The 22,904-nt window shown below is 45.4% G+C and overlaps 1 protein-coding gene across 2 annotated transcripts; it reads left to right on the top strand.

Annotated features, from left to right (window-relative positions):
• The first annotated feature begins 1,879 nt into the window (after nt 1-1,879).
• On the top strand, nt 1,880-12,676 carry LOC132396883 (zinc finger protein 658B-like). 2 transcript variants are annotated; one of them, XM_059974918.1, is made up of 2 exons: nt 1,880-2,821; nt 6,165-12,676. In XM_059974918.1, exon 2 carries the CDS (start codon nt 7,106-7,108, stop codon nt 8,807-8,809), a length of 1,704 nt encoding a protein of 567 aa, XP_059830901.1. In that variant the 5' UTR covers nt 1,880-2,821; nt 6,165-7,105; the 3' UTR covers nt 8,810-12,676. The 2 variants fall into 2 exon arrangements, with proteins under 2 accessions (XP_059830901.1, XP_059830900.1); XM_059974917.1 differs by having other exon boundaries at nt 1,880-2,880.
• Nucleotides 12,677-22,904: the final 10,228 nt, after the last annotated feature.

Below are 22,904 nucleotides of genomic sequence, written 5' to 3'. Positions count from 1 at the left end.
GTGCCGGAGGATTGGCGTATTGCTCATGTGGTTCCATTGTTTAAAAAGGATTCTAAGAGTAAACCTAGCAATTATCGGCCTGTAAGTTTGATGTCAGTGGTGGGTAAATTAATGGAAAGTATTCTTAGAGATGGTATATATAATTATTTGGATAGACAGAGTCTGATTAGGAACAGTCAACATGGATTTGTGCGTGGAAGCTCATGTTTGACAAATCTTATTAAATTTTTTGAAGAGGTTGCTAGAAAAGTTGACGAGGGTAAAGCAATGGATGTTGTCTATATGGACTTCTGTAAGGCCTTTGACAAGGTTCCGCATGGAAGGTTAGTTAGGAAGGTTCAATCGTTAGGTATTTATAATGAACTAGTAAAATGGATTCAACAGTGGCTGTATGGGAGATGCCGGAGAGTAGATGTGGATAACTGTTTGTCAGGTTGGACGCTGGTGACTAGCGGTGTGCCACAGGGATCTGTACTGGGTCCAATGTTGTTTGTCATATAATGATCTGAATGATGGGGTAGTAAATTGGATTAGTAAGTATGCAGATGATACTAAGATAGGTGGCATTGTGGATAATGAAGTAGGTTTTCAAAGCTTGCAGAGAGATTTAGGCCATTTAGAAGAGTGGGCTGAATGATGGCAGATGGAGTTTAATGCTGATAAGTGTGAGGTGCTACATTTTGGTAGGACTAATCAAAATAGGACATACATGGTAAATGGTAGGGCATTGAAGAATGCAGTAGAACAGAGTGATCTAGGAATAATGGTGCATAGTTCCCTGAAGGTGGAATCTCATGTGGATAGGGTGGTGAAGAAAGCTTTTGGTATGTTGGCCTTTATAAATCAGAGCATTGAGTATAGAAGTTGGGATGTAATATTAAAATTGTACAAAGCATTGGTAAGGCCAAATTTGGAGTATTGTGTACAGTTCTGGTTACCGAGTTATAGGAAAGACGACAACAAAATAGAGAGGGTACAGAGGAGTTTTACTAGAATGTTACCTGAGTTTCAGCACCTAAGTTACAGAGAAAGGTTGAACAAGTTAGGTCTTTATTCTTTGGAGCATAGAAGGTTGAGGGGGGACTTGATAGAGGTATTTAAAATTATGAGGGGGATAGATAGAGTTCACATGGATAGGCTTTTTCCATTGAGAGTTGGGGAGATTCAAACAAGAGGACATGAGTTGAGAGTTAGGGGGCAAAAGTTTAGGGGTAACACGAGGAGGAATTTCTTTACTCAGAGAGTGGTAGCTGTGTGGAATGAGCTTCCAGTAGAAGTGGTAGAGGCAGATTCGATTTCATCATTTAAAAGAAAATTGGATAGATATATGGACAGGAAAGGAATGGAGGGTCATGGACTGAGTGCAGGTAGGTGGGACTAGGTGAGAGTAAGCGTTTGTCACGGACTAGAAGGGCCGAGATAGCCTGTTTACATGCTGTAATTGTTATATGGTTATATCTATGGAAAGAAATAAACAGTTGACATTTGGATCTGAGATCCCTCACCATGCCTAGACAGATAATTCCTACGCTTAGATGCTGCCTGTCCTACTGGGTTCCCCAGAACTTTCTGTGTGTGGCTCTAAATTTCAGCATCTGCAGAACTTCATGTGTTTTCTGTTTGTCCTTGTAAGTGGGTTCAACTTTGACACTTGACACACTGAATACCTGTTGTTATTTAGTTAAAGTCCCCTCAGAGTGTCCTACATAAAAACATTGAATCAGAATCAGGTTTATCACCGGCATGTGAATGAAATTTGTTAACTTAGCAGCAGTTCAATGCAATACATAATATAGAAGAGAAAAAAAAAACACAAAATAAAATAATGAATAAATTACTGCATTGTATATTGAATAGATTAAATATCATGCAAAAAAACAGAAATACTATATATTAAAAATGTGAGGTTGTGCCCAAAGCTTCAATGGCCATTTAGGAATTGGTTCGTGCCTTTATGATTCTTTCCCAACCTGATGGTAACTGAGAAAAGGGCATGCCCTGGGTGCTGGGGGTCCTTAATAATGGATTTCTGAGATACCACTTCTTGAAGCTATCCTGGGTACTTTGTAGGCTGGTACCCAAGATGGGAGCAGCTAAATTTATAACCCTCAGCAGCTTATTTCGGTCCTGTGTAGTAGTTCCCCATACCAGACAATGATGCACCCTGTCACGATGCTCTCCATGATACAACTAGAAGATTTTGAGTGTTTTGGTTGATATTCCAAATCTCTTCAAACTCTCAATGAAGTGTAGCCACTGTCTTGCCTTCTTTATAACTGCATCCATATGTTGGAACCAGGTTAGATCTTCAGAGATCTTGACACCCAGGAACTTGAAATTTCTCACTCTCTCCACTTCTGATCCCTCTATGAGGATTGGTACGTGTTCCTTCGTCTTACCCTTCCTGAAGTCCACAATCAGTTCTTTCATCTTACTAACATTGAGTGCCAAGTTGGTGCTGTGGCACCATTCCACTAGTTGACATATCTCACTCCTCAATGCCCTTTCATCACCACCTGAGATTCTACCAACAATGGTTGTATCATCAGCAAATTTATAGATGGTATTTGAGCTATGTCTAGCCACACAGCCATGGGTGTCGAGGGAGTAGAGCAGCGGGATAAGCACACACCCCTGAGGTGCACATTGATTGTTTTTGAGCCTTATGGCATAGGGTAACCGGAGGTTGCAGACATGTACACAGCCACCTCAGTTACCCAGACACCTCAGCGCTTCAAATGCGCAGGCGTGAGGGTCGCAGATCTTTCTCGAAATCGCACATGCGCTGAGTGAACAAGACCCTCAGGAGGACCGACAGCAGGTACGAACAGGGTTCCGGGCGGCGATTTCGTTGGCATCGGCGACTGAGGGGCGATTTCTGTGAGTTTCGAACACACTGTGGCGCTGCACCCCGGGATAGTCCCGATCCTTTTCCTCTCTCAGCCGCACGATCCGTATCCGGGACTCCGGCAGCTTTCGGCTGAGGAGCCACAGTGATGGCGCTGTCTATGGCGCATGCGCATTGCTAGGACTGTGACTGCTAGACCGAGATCTCATTCGTGGGGGGTTCTGGGTAAAGAAGCAGCCATGGGTGACCATATCCAGTATATTACTGGCTGGTCCATACCTGTTTGGAAGCAATGTGGAACAAATGGGAGCGGGTGGTTCTCCCAAGTATTGTCAAGCTCCAGTCATCTAAGGTGAAGAGCCTACCTTCCAGTGAATTAAAATAGAACAAAATTAAAATGGAACAAATGGGAGCGGGGGGAGCGGGGGGTGGGGGGGGGAGAGAACAAAATCCTTCCTTCCTTCAGAGTCAGAGAAAGTACAGCACACTACCAGGTTCTCCAGCCCTTCTAGTCCGCGAGAATCATTTAAACTCAAAGTACACTGCAGATGCTGTAGTAAAAGCAACACATACAACACGATGGAGGAACTCAGCAGGTTGGGCAGCATCTGTGGAAACGAGCAGTCAACGTTTTGGGCCGAGACCCTTCGTCAGGACTGAAGAAGGAGGGGGCAGAGACCCTATAAACACCTCATATACTGTCTGGGTAGTCTGCAGCCCCTTGGCATGAACAGTGAATTCTCCAACTTCCAGTAATTCCCTCCCTCTCCATACCCCCATCCCAGTTTCACTGTGCTTCCTCCTCCAGCTGCCTATCACCTCTCTCTTGATTCTTCCTTCTTCTACTACACATAGTGATTTCCCCTTACCTTCCTTCTTCACCTCTCCTGCCTATCCCCTCCCTGCTTCCCCTCCCCCACCCCTTGATCTTTCCTCTGATTGAAACCTACCAGCCTTCTCCTTCCTACCCTCCCCCCACCTTCTTTATAGTACCCCTTACCCCCTCCCTCTTCAGTCCTGATGAAGGGTCTTGGTCCAAAATGTTGACTGCTCATTTCCACGGATGCTGCCTGACCTGCTGAGTTCCTCCAGCGAGTTGTACGTGAATCATTTAAACTGCTCACTCCCATCAACCTACACCGGGACTGTAGCTCACTTAATACATACTATCCATGTACTTATCCAAACTTCTCTCAAACATTGATACAGACTTTGTGTCCACCCCCTGAGTAAATACAGATGCAAAATAAAATTTAAGATCCCCCTCCATCTTTTCTGGCTCCACACATGGATGACCATTCTTATTTTCCAGAGGACCGATTCTGTCCTTTGCAATCATTTTGCTCGTAAGATATCTGTAGAACCCCTTAGGATTCTCTTTAATCTTGTCTTCCAGGGCAACCCCATGACTTCTTTTAGCCCTTCTGATCTCTTTCTTAAGTGTTCTCTTGCATTTATTATCCTCAGTAAGCACCTCATTTGTGCCTCCCAGCAATGAACCTCCTTTTTGTTGCCAGAAACAACCTGTCCCAATCCACACCTGCCAGGTCCGTTCTCAAACCATCCATATTGGCCTTTCTCCAAGTTAGACTCTCAGCCTGCCAACCAGACCTATCTTTTTGCATATTTACTATGAAACTAATGGCATTTGACAAACTCTATCCCATCTGCTCCATTTACATTATGGAAGTCCCAGTAAATATGTGGAAAGTTGAAATCACCTAATAGAACAACCTTATGTTCCTTGCAAATGCCTGCAGGTTTGTTCCTCTAAATCCCTCGGACTATTGAATGCTCTGTAATATAGCCCATTAATCTGGTCATACTTTCTTATCTCTCAGGTCCACCCATAATGCCTCACTGGTCGAGATCTCCAGGCTGTCCTGACTGAACACTGCCATAGTAGTTTCCCTGACTAGTAATGCCATCCTTCCCACTCTTATCACATCTAAAACAACAGAATTCTGGAACATTGAGCTGCCAGTCCTGTCCCTCCTGCAACCAAGTCTCACTAATGGCTGCAATGTCGTATAATTCCAGATGTCAATCCTTGCCTGAGCTTATCTACCTTTCCTACAATACTTATTGCACTGCTCAGGATATTAGTCACACCATGCTCAACCTTTTTGTTCCTGACTTTGCCTGAGGTGTTAACAACATCTGTCTCCATAAGCTGTCCACTAACTCCTCTGACACTCTGATTCCCATCTCCCTGCAACTCTAAGTTAAACCCACTGTGCAGCATTAGTAAACCTTCCCACTAGGATATTACTCCCCTTTCAGTTAAAGTGAAAACCATCTCTTTTGTACAGATCCCACCTTTTCTGAAAGAGAACCCAGTGATTCAAATATCTTATGCCCTCCCTCCAACACCACTCCTTAGTCACATATTAAACTGTATAGTTTTACTAGTTCCAGCCTCACTAGCATGTGGCATGGCCAGCAATCCTGAGATCACAGTCATGGAGTCTTGACCTTTTAATTATCATTAACTCTCTGAATTCACTTTTCAGAACCTCGTCACTCTTCCTACCTGTCATTGGTACCTACTTGGACCACAACCTCTGGCTGTTCACCCTCTCACTTAAGAGTGCTGAGGACTCAATGAAAGGTATCCCAGATTGTGGCACCTGGGAGGCAGCACATCATCCAAGAATCGCATTCTTGTCCACAAAATCCATATGTCCTCTCTATCACCCCTCAGTCTCTTGAATGATCTGGTTCTTGAGAAAATCACTTTTTTTTTCTACCTCCTATTGTTCAGGACCATTCTATACATGAGAACTTGTTTTTTACTGTTCTCTCTGGGTACATAAATGACATTATACACGTTTTGTCCAAGATAACAACTGACCGGTAGGTTCCACATCACAAAATTTGCCACACTCTGGTGAGAAAGACTACTGCCCTCCACACCATATTCATTGTCATTGCCATTGTGAGGTTCACCCCTGCCAATCAACTGGGGGGAGGGGATCAGACTAATTAGAAAATCTCTAGGATCAGAAATGTATTATCAAGTACTCTTTGTAGCACTGTGGGACATAACCAGAATTTGAGATAATACTAATGGAGAGAGACAAACTGAGACAAGTCACAGATTGATGAAGGGCAGAAATGGCCCATTCTGGTATGGACAGTGGTACAATCAGATGGTGAGTCAGGAAGCCTGATCTGTGGCCAGTTAGAAGATGGGGAATTCCTCCAACTTGAGTTGAAATTCGTAATAATGCGATGTCAGAGCTCACCACAGACTAAAATCTCACCTGAAATGTTCTTCTTCACCCATTGATGTGTTTTGCAAATATTTTTACAGGTTAGAATCAGCAGAAAGTTTGTGTATGAGAACCTCAAACACAACACCACGTCTGTTTTGCTGTCTCTGTCCAGATATTTAAGGAGTGACCAGATATTTTCTTGGCAACACCAAGATGAAGATGTGTCTCATCCCAGCTGGAAACATACTTCGTTTGAAATGAACTTTTCTGTTGTAACTCAGTGTAACCCACTGGAACAGGGGTGTTTCAGGATTTATTCACTGGAGATCAATTTTCAACTGCATTGACACATTGATTATGCAAGGGATTCAAAACGCCTGACAGCTGACTTTCTGAATTGCCAGAGAATTGATCGCAATGAGATATCATTCTCCTTCTCTCACTGTATGAAGGGATTTACTCACAGCTTACCTGCAGTCACATCAGTGAGTTCACAGTGGGAAAAATACCACTCACCTGCTCTGTGTGTGAGAGGGGATCTACTCAGTCATCCAGCCTGAAGATACATCAGCAATTCACTCTGCAATCGATGCTAAAGATATATCAGAAAATTTACCAGTGAGAGAACGTTGACCTGCTCAGACCATGGGAAGAGATACAATCACTCATCCCATCGTGGACACACCACTGAGTTCACCAGGGAGAGAGATCGCTCAACTGTTCTGTGTGTGGAAAGAGCTTCACTCGATCCTCTGAATAGCTGACACACAAGTGAGTTCATACTCATTAGAAACTTTACTGCTGCTTTGAATATGGGAAAAATTTCACTCAGTCATCTCACCTATTGACCCAGCTATCAGTTCACACTGAGGAGAGGCCATTCAACCTGCTCAGACTGTGGGGATTCCTCAGTCATTTCACCTGCTGGTACACCAGTGGGTTTATATGTGAGAGAGGCCGTTCCCCTTTTTTTGTGTGTGGAAAAGGATTCACTTAGTCATCTTTTCTACTGGCACACCAGTCAGTTCACACTGGGGAGATGCCGTTGACCTGTTCAGACTGTGGGAAGGCATTCACACACTCATCTACGCTACAAAGACACCAGCGTGTTCACACTGGGGAGAAACCATTTACCTGCTCTGAATGTGGGAAGGGTTTCACTCAGTCATCTACACTTGTGTCACATTACCGAGTTCACACTGGGGAGAGGCCGTTCACCTGCTCTGAATGTGGGAAAGGATTCACTCAGTCATGTCAACTGAATGAACATCGGCGAGTTCACACTGGAGAGAAACCGTTCAGCTGCATGGACTGTGGGAAAGACTTTACACGGTCATATCACTTGAAAGTACATCAGCGACTTCACACTGGGGAGAGACCATTCACCTGCTCAGACTGTGGAAAGGGATACACTCGGTCATCTCACTTACTGATACACCAGTTAGTTCACACTGGGGAGAGGCCATTCACCTGCTCAGACTGTGAGAAGACATTCACACACTTATCCACGCTACAGAGACACCAGCGAGTTCACACTGGGGAGAAACCATTCACCTGCTCAGACTGCGGGAAGAACTTCACTCATTCATCAAACCTGCAGAAACACCAGTTGGTTCACACAGAGGAGAAACCATTCACCTGCTCAGACTGTGGGAAAGGATTCACTCAGAAATCCAACCTGCAGACACATCAGCGAGTTCACACTGGGGAGAGGCCATTCATCTGCTCTGAATGTGGAAAGGGATTCACTCGGTCATCTAACCTACTAGCACATCAGTTAGTTCACACTGGGGAGATGCCATTCATCTGCTCAGACTGTGGGAAGGCGTTCACACACTCATCCACACTACAGAGACACCAGCGAGTTCACACTGGGGAGAAACCATTCATCTGCTCAGACTGTGGGAAGGGATTCACGCAGTCATATCAACTGAATGAACATCAGCGAGTTCACACTGGGGAGAGGCCGTTCACCTGCTCAGACTGTGGGAAGGAATTCAGTCGGTCATCAGACCTGAAAGTACATCAGCGAGTTCACACTGGGGAGAGGCCATTCACCTGCTCAGACTGTGGGAAGGGATACACTCGGTCATCTCAACTGAAGGAACATCAGCGAGTTCACACTGGGGAGAGGCCGTTCACCTGCTTAGACTGTGGAAAGGGATTCACTCGGTCATCTCACCTACTGATACACCAGACATTTCACACTGGGGAGAGGCCGTTCACCTGCTCAGACTGTGGGAAGGGATTCACTCAGTCATCTCAACTGAAGGAACATCAGCGAGTTCACACTGGGGAGAAACCATTCAACTGTTCAGACTGTGGGAGGGAATTTGCACGGTCATCTCAACTGAAGTTACATCAGCGAATTCACGCTGGGGAGAGGCCATTCGCCTGCTCAGACTGTGGAAAGGGATTCACTCAGTCATCTCAACTGAAGGAGCATCAGCGAGTTCACACTGGGGAGAGGCCGTTCACCTGCTCAGATTGTGGGAAGGAATTCACTCGGTCATCAGACTTGAAAGTACATCAGCGAATTCACACTGGGGAGAGGCCATTCACCTGCTCAGACTGTGGGAAGCGATTCATTCGGTCATCTCAACTGAAGGAGCATCAACGCGTTCACACTGGAGAGCGGCCATTCACCTGCTCTGAATGTCAGAAGGGATTCACTCAGTCGTCCCACCTGCGGACACACCAGCAAATTCACACTGGAGAGAAACCACTCACCTGTTCTGTGTGAGATGGAATTCACTCAGTTATGCATCCTATAGACATACCAATCAGTTCACACTGGGGAGAGGCCAATCACCTGCTCAGACTGTGGGAAGGGATTCACTCAGTCATCTCATCTGAAGGATCATCAGCGAGTTCACAATGGGGAGAGGCTGATAAACTCCTCTGATTGTAGGAAGGGATTCACTCCATTAGTCCACTTGAAGCCACACCAGCGAGTTTACACCTGGATAGATTCTGAACATGGGAAAGAATTCACTCAGTCGTCTACAATTGTGGCATATTACTGAGTTCACACGGGGGAAAATGTTTACATAAGCTATGTGCTGGATATTTAATCATCACAGTTGGTGACTCCAGAGGCAAGTTCAAAAGTGATTTATTATTGACCTCTGCAATTATTGCTGCTGCTCAACAGGATCAGGTTTATTATCACCGGCATGTGTGGTGAAATTTGTTAACTTAGCAGCTGTTCAATGCATACATAATATAGAAGAAAAAGAAACAAAAATAAATCAATTACAGTATATTTATATTGAGTAGATTAAAAATTACGCAAGAAGAGAAATAATATAGATTTAAAAAGTGAGTTAGTGTTCATGGATTCAATGGCCATTTAAGAATCAGATGGCAGAGGGGAAGAAGCTGTTCCTGAATCGCTGAGTATGTGCCTTCAGGCTTATATACCTCCTACGTAACGTTAACTGAGAAAATGATATGTCTTGGGTGCTGGGGGTCTTAATAATGGACGCTGCCATTCTGAGACATTGCTCCTTAAAGATGCCCTGGGCACTTCGTAGGCTAGTCGGAGCCGACTAAATTTACGACCCTCTGCAGCTTCTTTCAGTCCTGTGCATTAGCCTCCCCCTCAACCCCCACCCCCATCTCCATATCAGACAGTGATGCAGACTGTCAGAATGCTCTCCACGATACATCTATAGAAGTTTTTGAGTGTTTTTGTTGGCATAGCAAATCTCTTCAAACTCCTAATGAAGTATACCAGTGCTGCACCCTGGTCACCGGGCAGGAGAGTAGTTTCTTCTACTGATGCTCACCTTTTATGGGACTGGAGTTTAGTATTCTGGATCAGTGAGAAATAAATCGGTTCTATTTTAAACTCTGTCTCAGGTACCCACTGAATTTACAACACATCCAGTACACAGTAAGGAGTCAACTCAGCCCAGCTGGTCCCTGTCAGTGTTCCTATTCCACAACAGTCCTTTTAAATCTATTCCTGTGTTCACCTTTCGCTCTGCCTGTGGTGATGGGTTGCAAACGGCCACCACTCTGGGTGAAGAGGTATCCCCTTGAATTTCCTGCATGGCTTTCTGCAGACTGAAGAAGATGAGCTGACTGCAGTTATGTTTGACATGATTTTTGTCCCTCAAACATCTCAGCTAAGGAAAAATGACATTGGAAGTTAACCTCCTTATTCCCTGTTCATGTCAAAGCTATGGGTCATTTTCACTGCTTCTGAAGGGTTGCATGTCACAAGCTGGGTTGTTAAAATACATCACTGTCCTACAAAGTCTGAAAGCTGAATGTGGACAGCAAGTTGGATGTTCAATGGAGCAGGTCAGAAACCAGAGATGGTCAGCACAGGGCAGACGTTGGGACTCAGGGCAGTGGTAGGGGTAAGAGCACAAGGAGCAGGGAAACCGATGGGGGGGGGGGTTGGCAACAAATGACAAATAGCAACATTTGGCAATTGATTGACAGAATAAAAAGGTTGATTTAGTCTGTTGACAATGAGTTTATTACTTGTGGGCACTTGCTGAATTCTTATAAAAATGTTGACAGTATTGTTGCCAATTGGCAGAAGGGAGGCAATGCTTGTGAACACTTTCACTGGCATTGTTCTTACCCAGAAATCTCTGAGCATCACAGTGTACTTTTAGTGTGAATCGAGTGCACAGGTGTTGAGAGTCTGTTGGATCTGACTGTTTAATTTTAATTCTTATTTTCTTTACAGTTTAACAATTAACTGCTTGTATTTTAAGTAGTGTTTATATACACAACTGTGTACTATACAAGTATAATTCTGGAGCTTTTTTGTCACTTTATTAAGTGCCTAAGTGTATACTGATAGGTTGATTTTTACTGCAATATTCACCAAGTACTTTCTAATTGGATGATTGTTATCTATAGTTTTTTTTTCTTCTTTTTGAGTATAAAAGTAGCTGTTTTATGATAGGTGCTATATCCTTAATTTCTCTCTTCAAGTAGTAGACCTTGTTACTGCTCCTTTCCTGTTCTATCAACTTTTAATAAAACTATCCTGAAGCAACAAGTTTTATGCTTCATTACTGATTTCTAAAAAAAAGCCTTGATTTCAACACCAAAGTTGTGTTAATTGGCATGGTTGGCAAGATTTAGAAACATAGAAAATAAGTGCAGGAGTAGGCCATTCGGCCCTTCGAGCCTGCACTGCCATTCAGTATGATCATAGCTGATCATCCAACTCAGAACCCTGTACCTGCTTTCTCTCCATACCCCCGATCCCTTTAGCCACAAGGGCCATATCTAACTTCCTCTTAAATATAGTCAATGAACCAGCCTCAACTGTTTCCTGTGGCAGAGAATTCCACAGATTCACCACTCTCTATATGAAGAAGTTTTTTCTCATCTCGGTCCTAAAAGGCTTCCACTTTATCCTTAAACTGTGATGCCTCGTTCTGGACTTCCCCAACATCGGAAACAATCTTCCTGCATCTAGCCTGTCCAATCCCTTCAGAATTTTATACATTTCAATAAGATCCCCCCTCAATCTTGTAAATTCTAGTGAGTATAAGCCTAGTGGATCCAGTCTTTCTTCATATGAAAGTCCTGCCATCTCGGAACAATCCCAGACAAATAGAGAATTTTTACTGTCAACAAAAGGAGTAAGAACATTCTTTTATCTTCCAAATTGTCTGAGAAAGTAAGAACTAGTTTCTTTGGCATTCGGTCAGAATTAGGTTTAATATCATTGACATATGTTGTGAAATTTGTTAACTTAGCAGCAGCAGCACAATGCAATACGTGATAAATCTAGAAAAACACTGAATTACAGTCAGTTTATATTTTAATAGTTAAATAAGTAGTACAAAAGCAGAAATAAAAAAGTAGTCAGGTAGTGTTCATGGGTTCAATGCCCATTGGGAAATCAGATGGCAGAGGGGAAGGAGCTTTTCCTGAATAATTGAGTGTGTGCCTTCAGGCTTCTGTACCTCCTTCCTCATGGTAACAATGAGAAGAGGCCATGCCCTGGGTGGTGGAATTGTTAATAAGAGATCCCTCCTTTTTGAGGCACCTCTCTTTGAAGATGTCTTGGATACTACAGAGGCTACTGTCCGTGGTGCAGCTGTCTAATTTTACAACTCTCTGCAGCTTACTTTGTTCCTGTGCACTAGCCCCCATGCCATACCAGACTGTGATGCAACCAGTTAGAATGTTCTCCACAGTACATCTAGAAATTTGTGAGTGTTTTAGTGACATACCAAATCTTGTCAGGCTCATAATAAAATACAATCACTGTTTTGCCTTCTTTATAGCCGCATTGATTGTCACAGGAGGTTGTGGGGCCAAGTGTTTGGGTATACAGGTGTTTAAGGCAAAGGTTGATAGGATTCTGGTCAGTCAGGGCGTGAGGGTTACAGGGAGATCAGCCATAATGAAATGGTGGAACAAACTCCATGGGTCAAATGGCCTAATTATGCTCCTATATGGTCTTATGGTTCTAGTTCTGGCTTTTAAGTCATAAAATGGAAATCGGGATTGAGGACTGCCGCATTGTTGTTTAAAAAACATCTGTAAAAAAAGAAACAAATTCTGGTAGAGCCATGTGCAAACAGGTAAAACATTAATTAAAGACGCAAGCTAATAGAGACTTAAAAAAATTCTACATGCTAGTGGAGCATGGGAATTCATTAAATTCAAGTTGCAGAACGTTAGAATTTTGACTGCAAACTTAAAATTTTGAGATGGCGGTCAAACTAATAAAAAGTATGAATGAATTAAGATTAAATCAAAACAAAGTTGTGAAACCTTCTGAAAACTCTTACCTGGATAAAACATTTAAACTGGTTGAAGTTAATGAAAAAGTCTTGATGAAAAATACCTAAAATGGTAAGTTTATGAAGAGGAAGACATAGAAAATGGCTCTACTGATTTAGAGATACGACCGTGTTTGGGTTGATCAATTGTAAGCAAATGAAAGAGTTAAAGGGTTAAAGTAAAGTATTTGCTAAAAGAAAGAAACTGCCAACTTGCGATTAACCGCAAAAACAGCAGATAGGACAGCAAAATGTAAACAAGAGGGTAATTCAATCTAAGACATACACACAAAATGCTGGTGGAACTTGTGTTTGTGTGTAGCTTTGGATCTCCAGCATCTGCAGAACCTCTGATGTTTTTAATTCAATTGAAATGTGTTAATCTTAGAAACAATTTTAAAGTGCAGTTGCCACTTCAAGGGGAAGGTCCTGCTACTGATGATATTGCTAGTGTTCTACCCAGGGAATCATCAAACTGTTTCACCATCTGAACTCCAAGGGATTCCAGCCTACATCAGAGAGTCTCCTAAGACAGCGACAACATATAAACTCTGAGGAATTACAGGAGAGACATGACATAGACCTTACACCGGCCCTGAGCAGCTCAAGTCAGGATGGCAGTGATAACACAGTAAGATTGACAGCAATATCACAGCTTGCTCCAATAAAGACCAAGAGCGAGTATTCACACATGACTGAAGATGAAACCATTGTTAATGAATATATTGACAAGCTAGTGGCAGATTATCAACTATTGTTCAACCACTCAACAACCTGCTGAAGATGATCCTGTGACTCTTAATAAAGAACAACAGAAATAATTTCGAACTTTAAAGGTGACATTGTGTACTGCATTTGCATTAAGAAACCCTGATCAAAGATCTGATTCTATACAGGGATGACTCATCAACCATTGAAAATGAATTCAAATGGGTGCTTCTGAACTGAAGTACTGCCTCCAGAAAACATGGCTCATCATATCTCTGTGCAAAAGACAAAACTAAAAGCTTTGATTGAAACCTGTAAATTGGAAGGAGGATGATCAGCTGATATCTATACTGATTTTTGATATGGTTTTGAAGTTGTTCATGATTTTAGAAATTTATAGAGACAAAAAGGATTTCTAATTGCTGCAAGAATCACCAACTAGTACAAGATCTTATGGATGTCATACAACTTCTGAAAGAGTTTGCTGTGTTAAAATGTAAAAGCCACTCCAAAATGGTACTGGTGTAAACTCTGGAAATGCATTCACAGATAAAATTGAAAGAGAGGCAGCATGGGAAGAAATAAAGTAAATAGAAGAAGTACCAGCAATATATACGGTTAATCTGACAACTGGAATTATAGAAACAAAGTTGAACCCTGTATCAGAGATGAACAAACAAGATTATCTGGCACAACATACACTCCATCGGACACATTCGAATGCAAAAAATGGTCGACAGATTCTCCCAGTGGTGGGGGAATCTAAAGTTCAGGGCATAAATAGAACCTCTGAGTGAAGAACTTTCCCCTCGTGATCCCTTTAACCTTTCCACAGTTTTCCAAAGAAGTACCAGTTGGGAGTCCCAGTGCCTCTTTCCCCTGACACACAGTCCTGGTGCCTCTTTCTCCTGACACACAGTCCTGGTGCCTCTTTCCCCTGACACAGAGTCCTGATCCCTCTATTCCCGACATTTCCCGACATATAATCTCGGACCCTCTGTTTCCCTGACACACAGCCCCAGTGCCTGTATTTCCCAGTCACACACAGTCCTGGTGCCTCTGTTCCCCTGATACACAGTCCATTCCTTCTGTTGCCCTGTCACACAGTTCTGGTGCCCTGTATTCCTCTGATACACAGTCCCGAAGCCCTGTCTAGGCTGACACACACACACCTGTGCCTCCCTTGCCATGACAGACAATCCCGGTCCCTCCGTTCCCCTGCCACACAGCCCCAATACACTGTATACCCTTGACACACAGTCACGATGCCCTGATTGCCCCTTATACACAGTCCTGGAGCCTCTATTCCCCTGACACAGAGTCCCTGTGCCCCACATTCCAATTTCAGATAGACCTGGTGCACAGCAATTCCCTGACACAATCCCACTGCCCTGCATTCCCCTTTCACACAGTCCTGGTGCCCTGCATTCCCCTGCAACACTGTCACAGTGCCTCTGTTCCACTGGTACACAGTCCCAGTACCCTGCATATCCCTTTCAAACAACCAATACTGTTTTGCATTTCCCTGACATACAGTCCCGGTGCACAGCATTCCCCTGACACACAATCCCAGTGCCTCTCTTCCCCTGACACACAGTCGGTTCCCTCTGTTGCCCAAACACACAATCCCATGACGCACAGTACCTCTGTTCCCCTGACACACAGTGCCAGTGTCCTGCATTCCCATTTCACACAGTCATAGTGTCTTTCACTTCCCTGACAGAAAGTCCCTGACACATGTCCTAGTGCCTCTATTCCCCTAACACAAAGTCATAGTCTCTATTCATCTGCACACAGTCTCAGTGCCTCCATTCCCCTGACACAGTCTCGATGCACTGTATTCCGCTGACACACAGTCCCAGTGCCTCTATTCCCCTAACACAAAGTCACAGTCTCTCTATTCACCTGACACACAGTCTCAGTGCCTCCATTCCCCTGACACAGTCTCGATGCACTGTATTCCGCTGACACACAGTCCCAGTGCCTCTATTCCCCTGACACAAAGTCACAGTCTCTCTATTCACCTGACACACAGTCCCAGTGCCTCCATTCCCCTGACACAGTCTCGATGCACTGTATTCCGCTGACACACAGTCCCAGTGCCTCTATTCCCCTAACACAAAGTCACAGTCTCTCTATTCACCTGACACACTGTCCCAGTGCCTCTATTCCCCTGACACAAAGTCACAGTCTCTCTATTCACCTGACACACAGTCCCAGTGCCTCCATTCCCCTGACACAGTCTCGATGCACTGTATTCCGTTGACACACAGTTCTGCTGCCCTGTATACCCCTGGCACACAGTCCCGATGCCCTGTATTCCTGTGATACACAATCTCAATGCCTCTATTCATCTGAAACACAGTCCCGGTCCCTCTATTCCCCTGACACACAGTCCTGGTGTCTCCATGCCCCTCACACACAGTTGCAGCCTGTCTATTCCACTGACATTCTGTCCCAGTGCCCTGTACTCCCCAGACACAAAGTCCTGCTGCCTCTATTCCTCTGGCACACTGTACTGATGGACACCCTTTCCTTTTTCACACCGTCCCAGTGTCCTGCATTTTCCTTATCCACGGTCCCTGTGCCTTACATTCCCCTAGCACATGGTCCTGATGCCCTGCATTTCCTTCACACACAGTTCCAGTGCCTCTAATCCTATGCAACACAATCCCGATCCCTCTGTTCCTCTGACACACAGTCCCAGTTCACTGCATTTCCCTTTCACACAGTTCTGCTGTCCTGCATTTTCCTTATCCAAAATCCCAGTGCCCCGTATCTCCCTTTCACACAGTCCTGATCTTTTTGATTTCCCTGACAGTAAGACCCTGACACACAGACCCAATGCCATGCATTCCCTTTGAACACAGTCCCAGTTCCCTGTATTCCTCTGTCACACAGTCCCATTGCCCTGTATATCCCTGACACACTGCCCCGGTGCTCTCTATTCCCCTAATACACAGTCCCAGTGCCTTGCATTTCTTGCAACAAATGAGGCGAACCCAAACGCAGGACACAGGCACGGAGATTGAGTTAGGATGCAGACGTGGGCATGAGCGTTGAATGGCAAGCAGGAGGGAGTGCAGGAAAGCAGGAGGCAGGCAGAACTTATCTTGACATGGAGCGTAGAAAGGGAAGCGGCAGACAAAACTTAGCACGGAGAGGCAGAGTTACACAGGTAAGCCTCGGTGCTGAAATAAAACTTCGAATACAATGTACTTATCTTGACACGTAGAGACAGAGTTTCACAGGTAAACCTTGGAACTGGAGTTGAACTTAGAAAACTTGACTTGGAGAGACTGAGTTGCACAGGTAAATCTCAGTACTGGAGTAGAACTTGGAACACACAATCCTAAGGGGCCGGGAAACATTAATTACCACACTAGCAAAACCAGCGATCTGGCAACTCGTGGGTGCAAAGCCGGGGTTCTTATACTGCAGGTCTTGATGAAAACCGGGTGTGCCGCCATCAAAGGAAATTAGGAGAAAATGGGGAATTAATGGTCGAGTAATTTCTATTTCAATGACAGCATTTCTATTTCACACAGTTCTGGTGTCCTGCATTTTCCTTATCCACAATCCCAGTGTCTGTATTCCCCTGAGACACAATCCCAGTGCACTGCATTCTGCTGTCGCATGTTCCCAATGCCTTGCGTTTCCTTCACACACAGTCCCGGTGTCTCTATTCCCCTGACTCACAGTCGCAATCTCCCTATTCTGCTGACACACTATCGCAGTGCCTTGTATACCCCTGACACACAATCCTGGTCCCTCTGTTACCCTGACACACAGTCCCTGTGCCTCTATTGCTCAGTCACACAGAGCCCCAGTGCCTCTGTTCCAATGGCACACAGACCCAGTATCTCTGTTCCACTTACCCTTAGTGCCAGTGCCCTGCACTCTTCCCACCCCCCCCCCCCCCAACACAGTCCTGGTCTCTTTGATTTCCCTGACACATAGCCCCAATGCCATGCATTCCCCTGGCACTCTGTCCTAGTTCCGTGTATTCCTCTGACACACAGTCCCAATGCCCTGTGTACCACTGAAACACAGTCCTGGTCCCTCTATTCCCCTGACTCACAGTTCCTGTGCCTCTATTTCTCAGTAACATAGAGTCCAGGTGCCTCTGTTCCCCTGATACACAGTCCTGGTTCACAGCATTGCACTGACACACAGTTTCAGTGCCTCTGTTCCCATGTCACACAGTCCCAGTGCTCCCTATTCCGGTGACACACTGTCCCACCACCCTGTATTCCCCTGACACATGGTCCCAGTACCTCTGTTCCCATGACATGCAGTCTCGATCCCTCAATTCCCAGGGCACACAATTCTGATCTCTCCATTACCCTGACACACAGACCCTGTGCCTCTATTGCCAGTCACACAGAGCCCCAGTGTGTCTGTTCCCCTGACACACAGTGCCAGTGTCCTGCATTCCCATTTCACACAGTCCTGATGTCTTTCATTTCCCTGACAGAAAGACCCTGACACACAGTCCCAGTGCCCTGCATTCCTTTAACACACAGTTCTGATGCCCTGTATACCCCTGACACGGAGTCCCATTTTCCTGACAAACAGTCCTGCTGTCTCTATTACCCTGTCATACAGTCTGGTCCCTCATCTCCCCTGACAAACAGTCCCAGTCTCTCTGCTCCCCTGATGCACAGTTCCAGTGCTGCTATTTCCCAGTCACACAGTCCCAGTGCCTCTATTTCCCAGTCACACAGAGCCCCAGTGCTTCTGTTCCCAACTCACTTTCCTGGTACCTCTGTTGCCCTGACACAGAGCCACAGTCTCTCTAATCCACTGACACACAGTCCCAGTGCCCTGCATTCCCCTGTCACATGGTCCTGATGCCCTGCATTTCCTTCACACACAGTCCCTCTGTTCCTATGACACACAGTCCAGGTGCCTCCATTCCCGACACACAGTCCTGCTGTCTCTATTACCCTGACACACAGTCCTGGTCCTTCAGCTCCCCTGACACACAGTTGCAGTGCCCTGCGTTCCTGACACACTGTCCCAGAGCCCTGTATTTCCCTGACAGACAGTTCTGGTGCCTCTATTCCCCTGACACACAGTCCCAGAGCCCTGCATTTCCCTTTGGCCCAATGCACAGCATTGTCAGCTGAAGGGCCTGTATTGTGCTGTGGATCTTCTAAGGTTCTATGTTTCTATGTATCACACAGTCTTGGTGTCCTGCATTTCCCTTATACACAGTCCCGGGGCCCTGTATTCCGCTGAGACACAGTCCCAGTGCCCTGCATTTCCCTGGCACATAGTGCCGTTACCCCTATTCTGCTGATATACAGTCTTGATGCCCTGCATTCCCCTGACAGTGTCCCAAGGCCCTGTATTGTCCTGACACACAGTCCTGGTGCCCTCTATTCCCCTGCACAGAGTCTCATTGCCTTTGTTCCACTGACTCACAGTTCAGATGCCCTGTATTCCCCACACACACAGTCTCAGTGTCTCTATTCCCCTGATACACAGACCCAGTTCTTCTGTTCCTCAGAAACACAGTCCCAGTCCCTGCATTCCTCTTTCACACAGTCCTGATGACTTGCATTTCCCTTACACACAGTCCCAGTCCTGCTCTTCCCGATACACAGTCCCATTTCTCTGCATTCCCCTTTCACGCTGTCTTGGTGCCTTGCATTTCCCTGACTCACAGTTGCTTATGTTCTGCTCTCACAGTCCCTGTACCCCTATTCCCTGGCTTGGGAGGCTGCAAGGTGTAAGCCACCGGGTTTACTTTCCTCAGGCTTTGACAGGTCCAATGAAGTTGGGTGCCAATTTTCTAGAGGCAGACCATGAGTGGACAGCCATACCTGCTGCCCAGGCTGTAAAGCAGGTCCCTGTCTTCTCCTTCATTTCACCTTGTCTCCATCTTCCACGAAGAGGCTGGCAAAATCTCTTGCCCTAATCTATTTTTCTTGCAGCATTGGATGAGATCTTCAGCTGTAGTGATCCCAACTTGGTCCCATGTTCCGGAAAGAGGCAGAGGACAACCAAACCAGCACTTGAACAGTGACATTCTGACACCAAGGTGTTGTGGGCAACCTCTGGCCACAAATGTTCACACCACTCATCAGGTCTTTGAGGGCAGGCGTCTTAGGGTCCATTTTAAATCTTAGTTGGTCCACTCCATCTGGCCATTGGACTGTGGGTTGAACCCAGAGAACACGCTCCAGAAATGTGACACAAATTGTAGAACACAATCTGAAACAGTCCACTGAGAAGACCTGGTCCTGGACAAATTTGGCCACCTCTGCCACAGATGGTAACTTGTTGAAGGCAATGGAGCTGCAGGCCTTTGAAAATTGATTCGCAGCTACCATGATGATGGTCCTTCCCTGGAACATGGAAGACCCGTGGAAGTGGAAGTCCATGGGGATGTATGCCCATGGTCTGACCAGAACAGGTGGAGAATGGAGGAGCCCTTGTGTTTGGTATGGGGTCCTTGTTCCACACACACAGTTCGGATACCGGCATGTATTGTCAAATGTAATTTGCCATTCTGGGCCACCAGAACCCTCAAGGAACTTGAGGACCCTGGTAATCCCTGGGTGAGTGGTTATTCTTGATGAATGTCCCAACTGGAATACCTGTGACCTAACTGAGCTTGGGTCAAAGTCCACCTGAAAGATCATCCTCAGAAGACTCCCCCTGTGTCTCAGCCTTGTGAACCAACTTATCAATCCCACAAAGGATTGGTGCTAACACCTCTACTTGGGGCAAAATGGTGGCAAGTTGCTCCTCTCCTTAGTGTTTGAACTGACGAGACAAGGTGTTAGGTGTTTGTGTCTTTGACCCCAGTCAATAGGTCAGGACAAAGTTAAAATAGTTGAAGAGACCACCTGGCCTGCCTGGAATTCAGTCTCTTGGCCTCCTGAATATAAGCCGGGTTCTCGTGGTCTGTCCAGACAATTAAAGGGTTTTTGGCACCCCCTCTCCATTCAAACCAGTGACACCATTCTCGGATTCCCAATATCTTAGTTTCTGTCTGCCAGGGCCAGCTAGCTGGAGAAAAAAGTACACAGTTGGAGTTTACTGTCTGAAGGTGATTGTTGAGACAACACTGCACCCATTCGGATGTCAGAGACGTCCACCTCCACAATAGACAATAGGTGCAGAAGTAGACCATTCGGCCCCTCGAGTCTGCACCGCCATTCTGAGATCATGGCTGATCATTCACTATCAATACCCAGTCCCTGCCTTGTCCCCATATCCCTTGATTCCCCTATCCATCAGATATCTATCTAGCTCCTTCTTGAAAGCATCCAGAGAATTGGCCTCCACCGTCTTTCGAGGCAGTGCATTCCACACCTCCACAACTCTCTGGGAGAAGAAGTTTTTCCTCAACTCTGTTTTAAATAACTGACCTCTTATTCTCAATCCATGCCCTCTGGTACTGGACTCTCCCAACATCTGGAACACATTTCCTGCCTCAATCCTATCAAATCCTTTAATTATCTTAAACGTTTCAATCAGATCCCCTCTCAATCTCCTCAATTCCAGTGTGTACAAGCCCAATCACTCCAATCTCTCTGCATAAGACAGCCCTGCCATCCCAGGAATCAACCTAGTGCACTTCCTCAATTGCCAGAATGTCCTTCCTTAAACCTGGAGACCAAAACTGTACACAATATTCCAGGTGTGGTCTCACCAGGGCCCTGTACAAATGCAAAAGGACATCCTTGCTCTTGTACTCAATTCCCCTTGTAATAAAGGCCAACATTCCATTTGCCCTCTTCACTGCCTGTTGCACTTGCTCATTCACCTTCATTGACTGGTGAACTAGGACTCCTAGGTCTCTTTGCATTTCTCCCTTACCTAACTCTACACCGTTCAGACAATACTCTGCCCTCTTGTTCCTGCTTCCAAAGTGGATAACTTCACATTTATTCACATTGAATGACATCTGCCAAGTATCTGCCCACTCACCCAGCCTATCCAAGTCTCCCTGTATTCTCCTAACGTCCTCTTCGCATGTCACACTGCCACCCAGTTTAGTATCATCAGCAAACTTGCTGGTATAGTTGACAATGCCCTCATCTAAATCGTTGACATAAATCGTAAAGAGCTGTGGTCCCAATACAGAGCCCTGTGGTACCCCACTAGTCACCTCCAGCCAGTCCAAGAAACACCCATTCACTGCTACCCTTTGCTTTCTATCTGCCAACCAGTTTTCTATCCATGTTGAAACCCTGCCCCCAATGCCATGAGCTCTGATTTTACTCACCAATCTCCTATGTGGCACCTTATCGAATGCCTTCTGAAAATCTAGGTACACTACATCCACTGGCTTACCCTCATCTAACATCCTTGTTACACCCTCAAAAAACTCCAACAGATTAGTCAAGCATGATTTGCCCTTGGTAAATCCATGCTGGCTCGGCCTAATCCTATTACTGCCAACAAGATATGCCACTATTTCGTCCTTAATAATGGACTCAAGCATCTTCCCCACGACTGACGTTAGGCTAACAGGGTGATAGTTCTCCGTTTTCTCCTTCTCTCCCTTCCTGAAAAGTGGGATAACATTAGCCACTCTCCAATCTTCAGGAACTGATCCTGAATCTAATGGTCCAGGTTAGATGAAACCAGGATGGGAGCCAAAGTAAGCTACTGTTTAAGTTCTGCAAAAGCAGCCTCCACTTCAGTAGTCCAGACGAAGGGGCCTGAGGGTCTCTTAGTTAGAGCCGTAAGTGGAGCTGCCACTGAACTGATGTTCCTGATCAACTTCTGGTAAAAGTTAGCAAACCCCAGGAATTGGACATGTTTGACACTGGATGGTTGTGGCCAGCCTCTGACTGCCTGGGTCTTCATGGGCCCATCTTGAGATGGAAGTTGGAGGTGAAAACCAAAATTGAAATGGTTGTCATGTGAAATTCAGACTATCCCAACTTTACACGTTCATTATCTTTACAATGTCCATGACGTGAGCGATGTGCACTACAATGGGCTTCAAGAAGATTAGGATGTCATCCAAATAAACAAAGGCATACTTATGAGAGAATCCCAGAGCACGTCATTTATAAAGGGCTGAAAAACTGCTGGAGTGTTCTCAAGGCCGAAGGGCATAACCAGGTATTTGTAGAGCCCTGTTGTATTGAATGCAGTCATCCAGTCATCGCCTTCCCTTATACAGATCAGACTGTATGCACTCCATAGGTCTAGTTCTGAATACTCTTGCCCCTTGCAGGATCGCAAAGGCGGTATTCATGAGTGGAAAGGGTTGGGGAGGGGGTAACGGTTAACCATTTATGAGATTTAATCCTCTAATCAATACATGACTGCAGGCTCCCATCCTTCTTTTGTACAAAGAAGCCTGTGCTGGCTGGTGAGGAGGAAGGC

The sequence above is a fragment of the Hypanus sabinus genome, chromosome 7 (genome assembly GCF_030144855.1).
Source record: "Hypanus sabinus isolate sHypSab1 chromosome 7, sHypSab1.hap1, whole genome shotgun sequence".
NCBI classification, from domain to species: Eukaryota; Metazoa; Chordata; class Chondrichthyes; order Myliobatiformes; family Dasyatidae; genus Hypanus; species Hypanus sabinus.
This window is presented reverse-complemented; position numbering and strand designations above follow the sequence as displayed.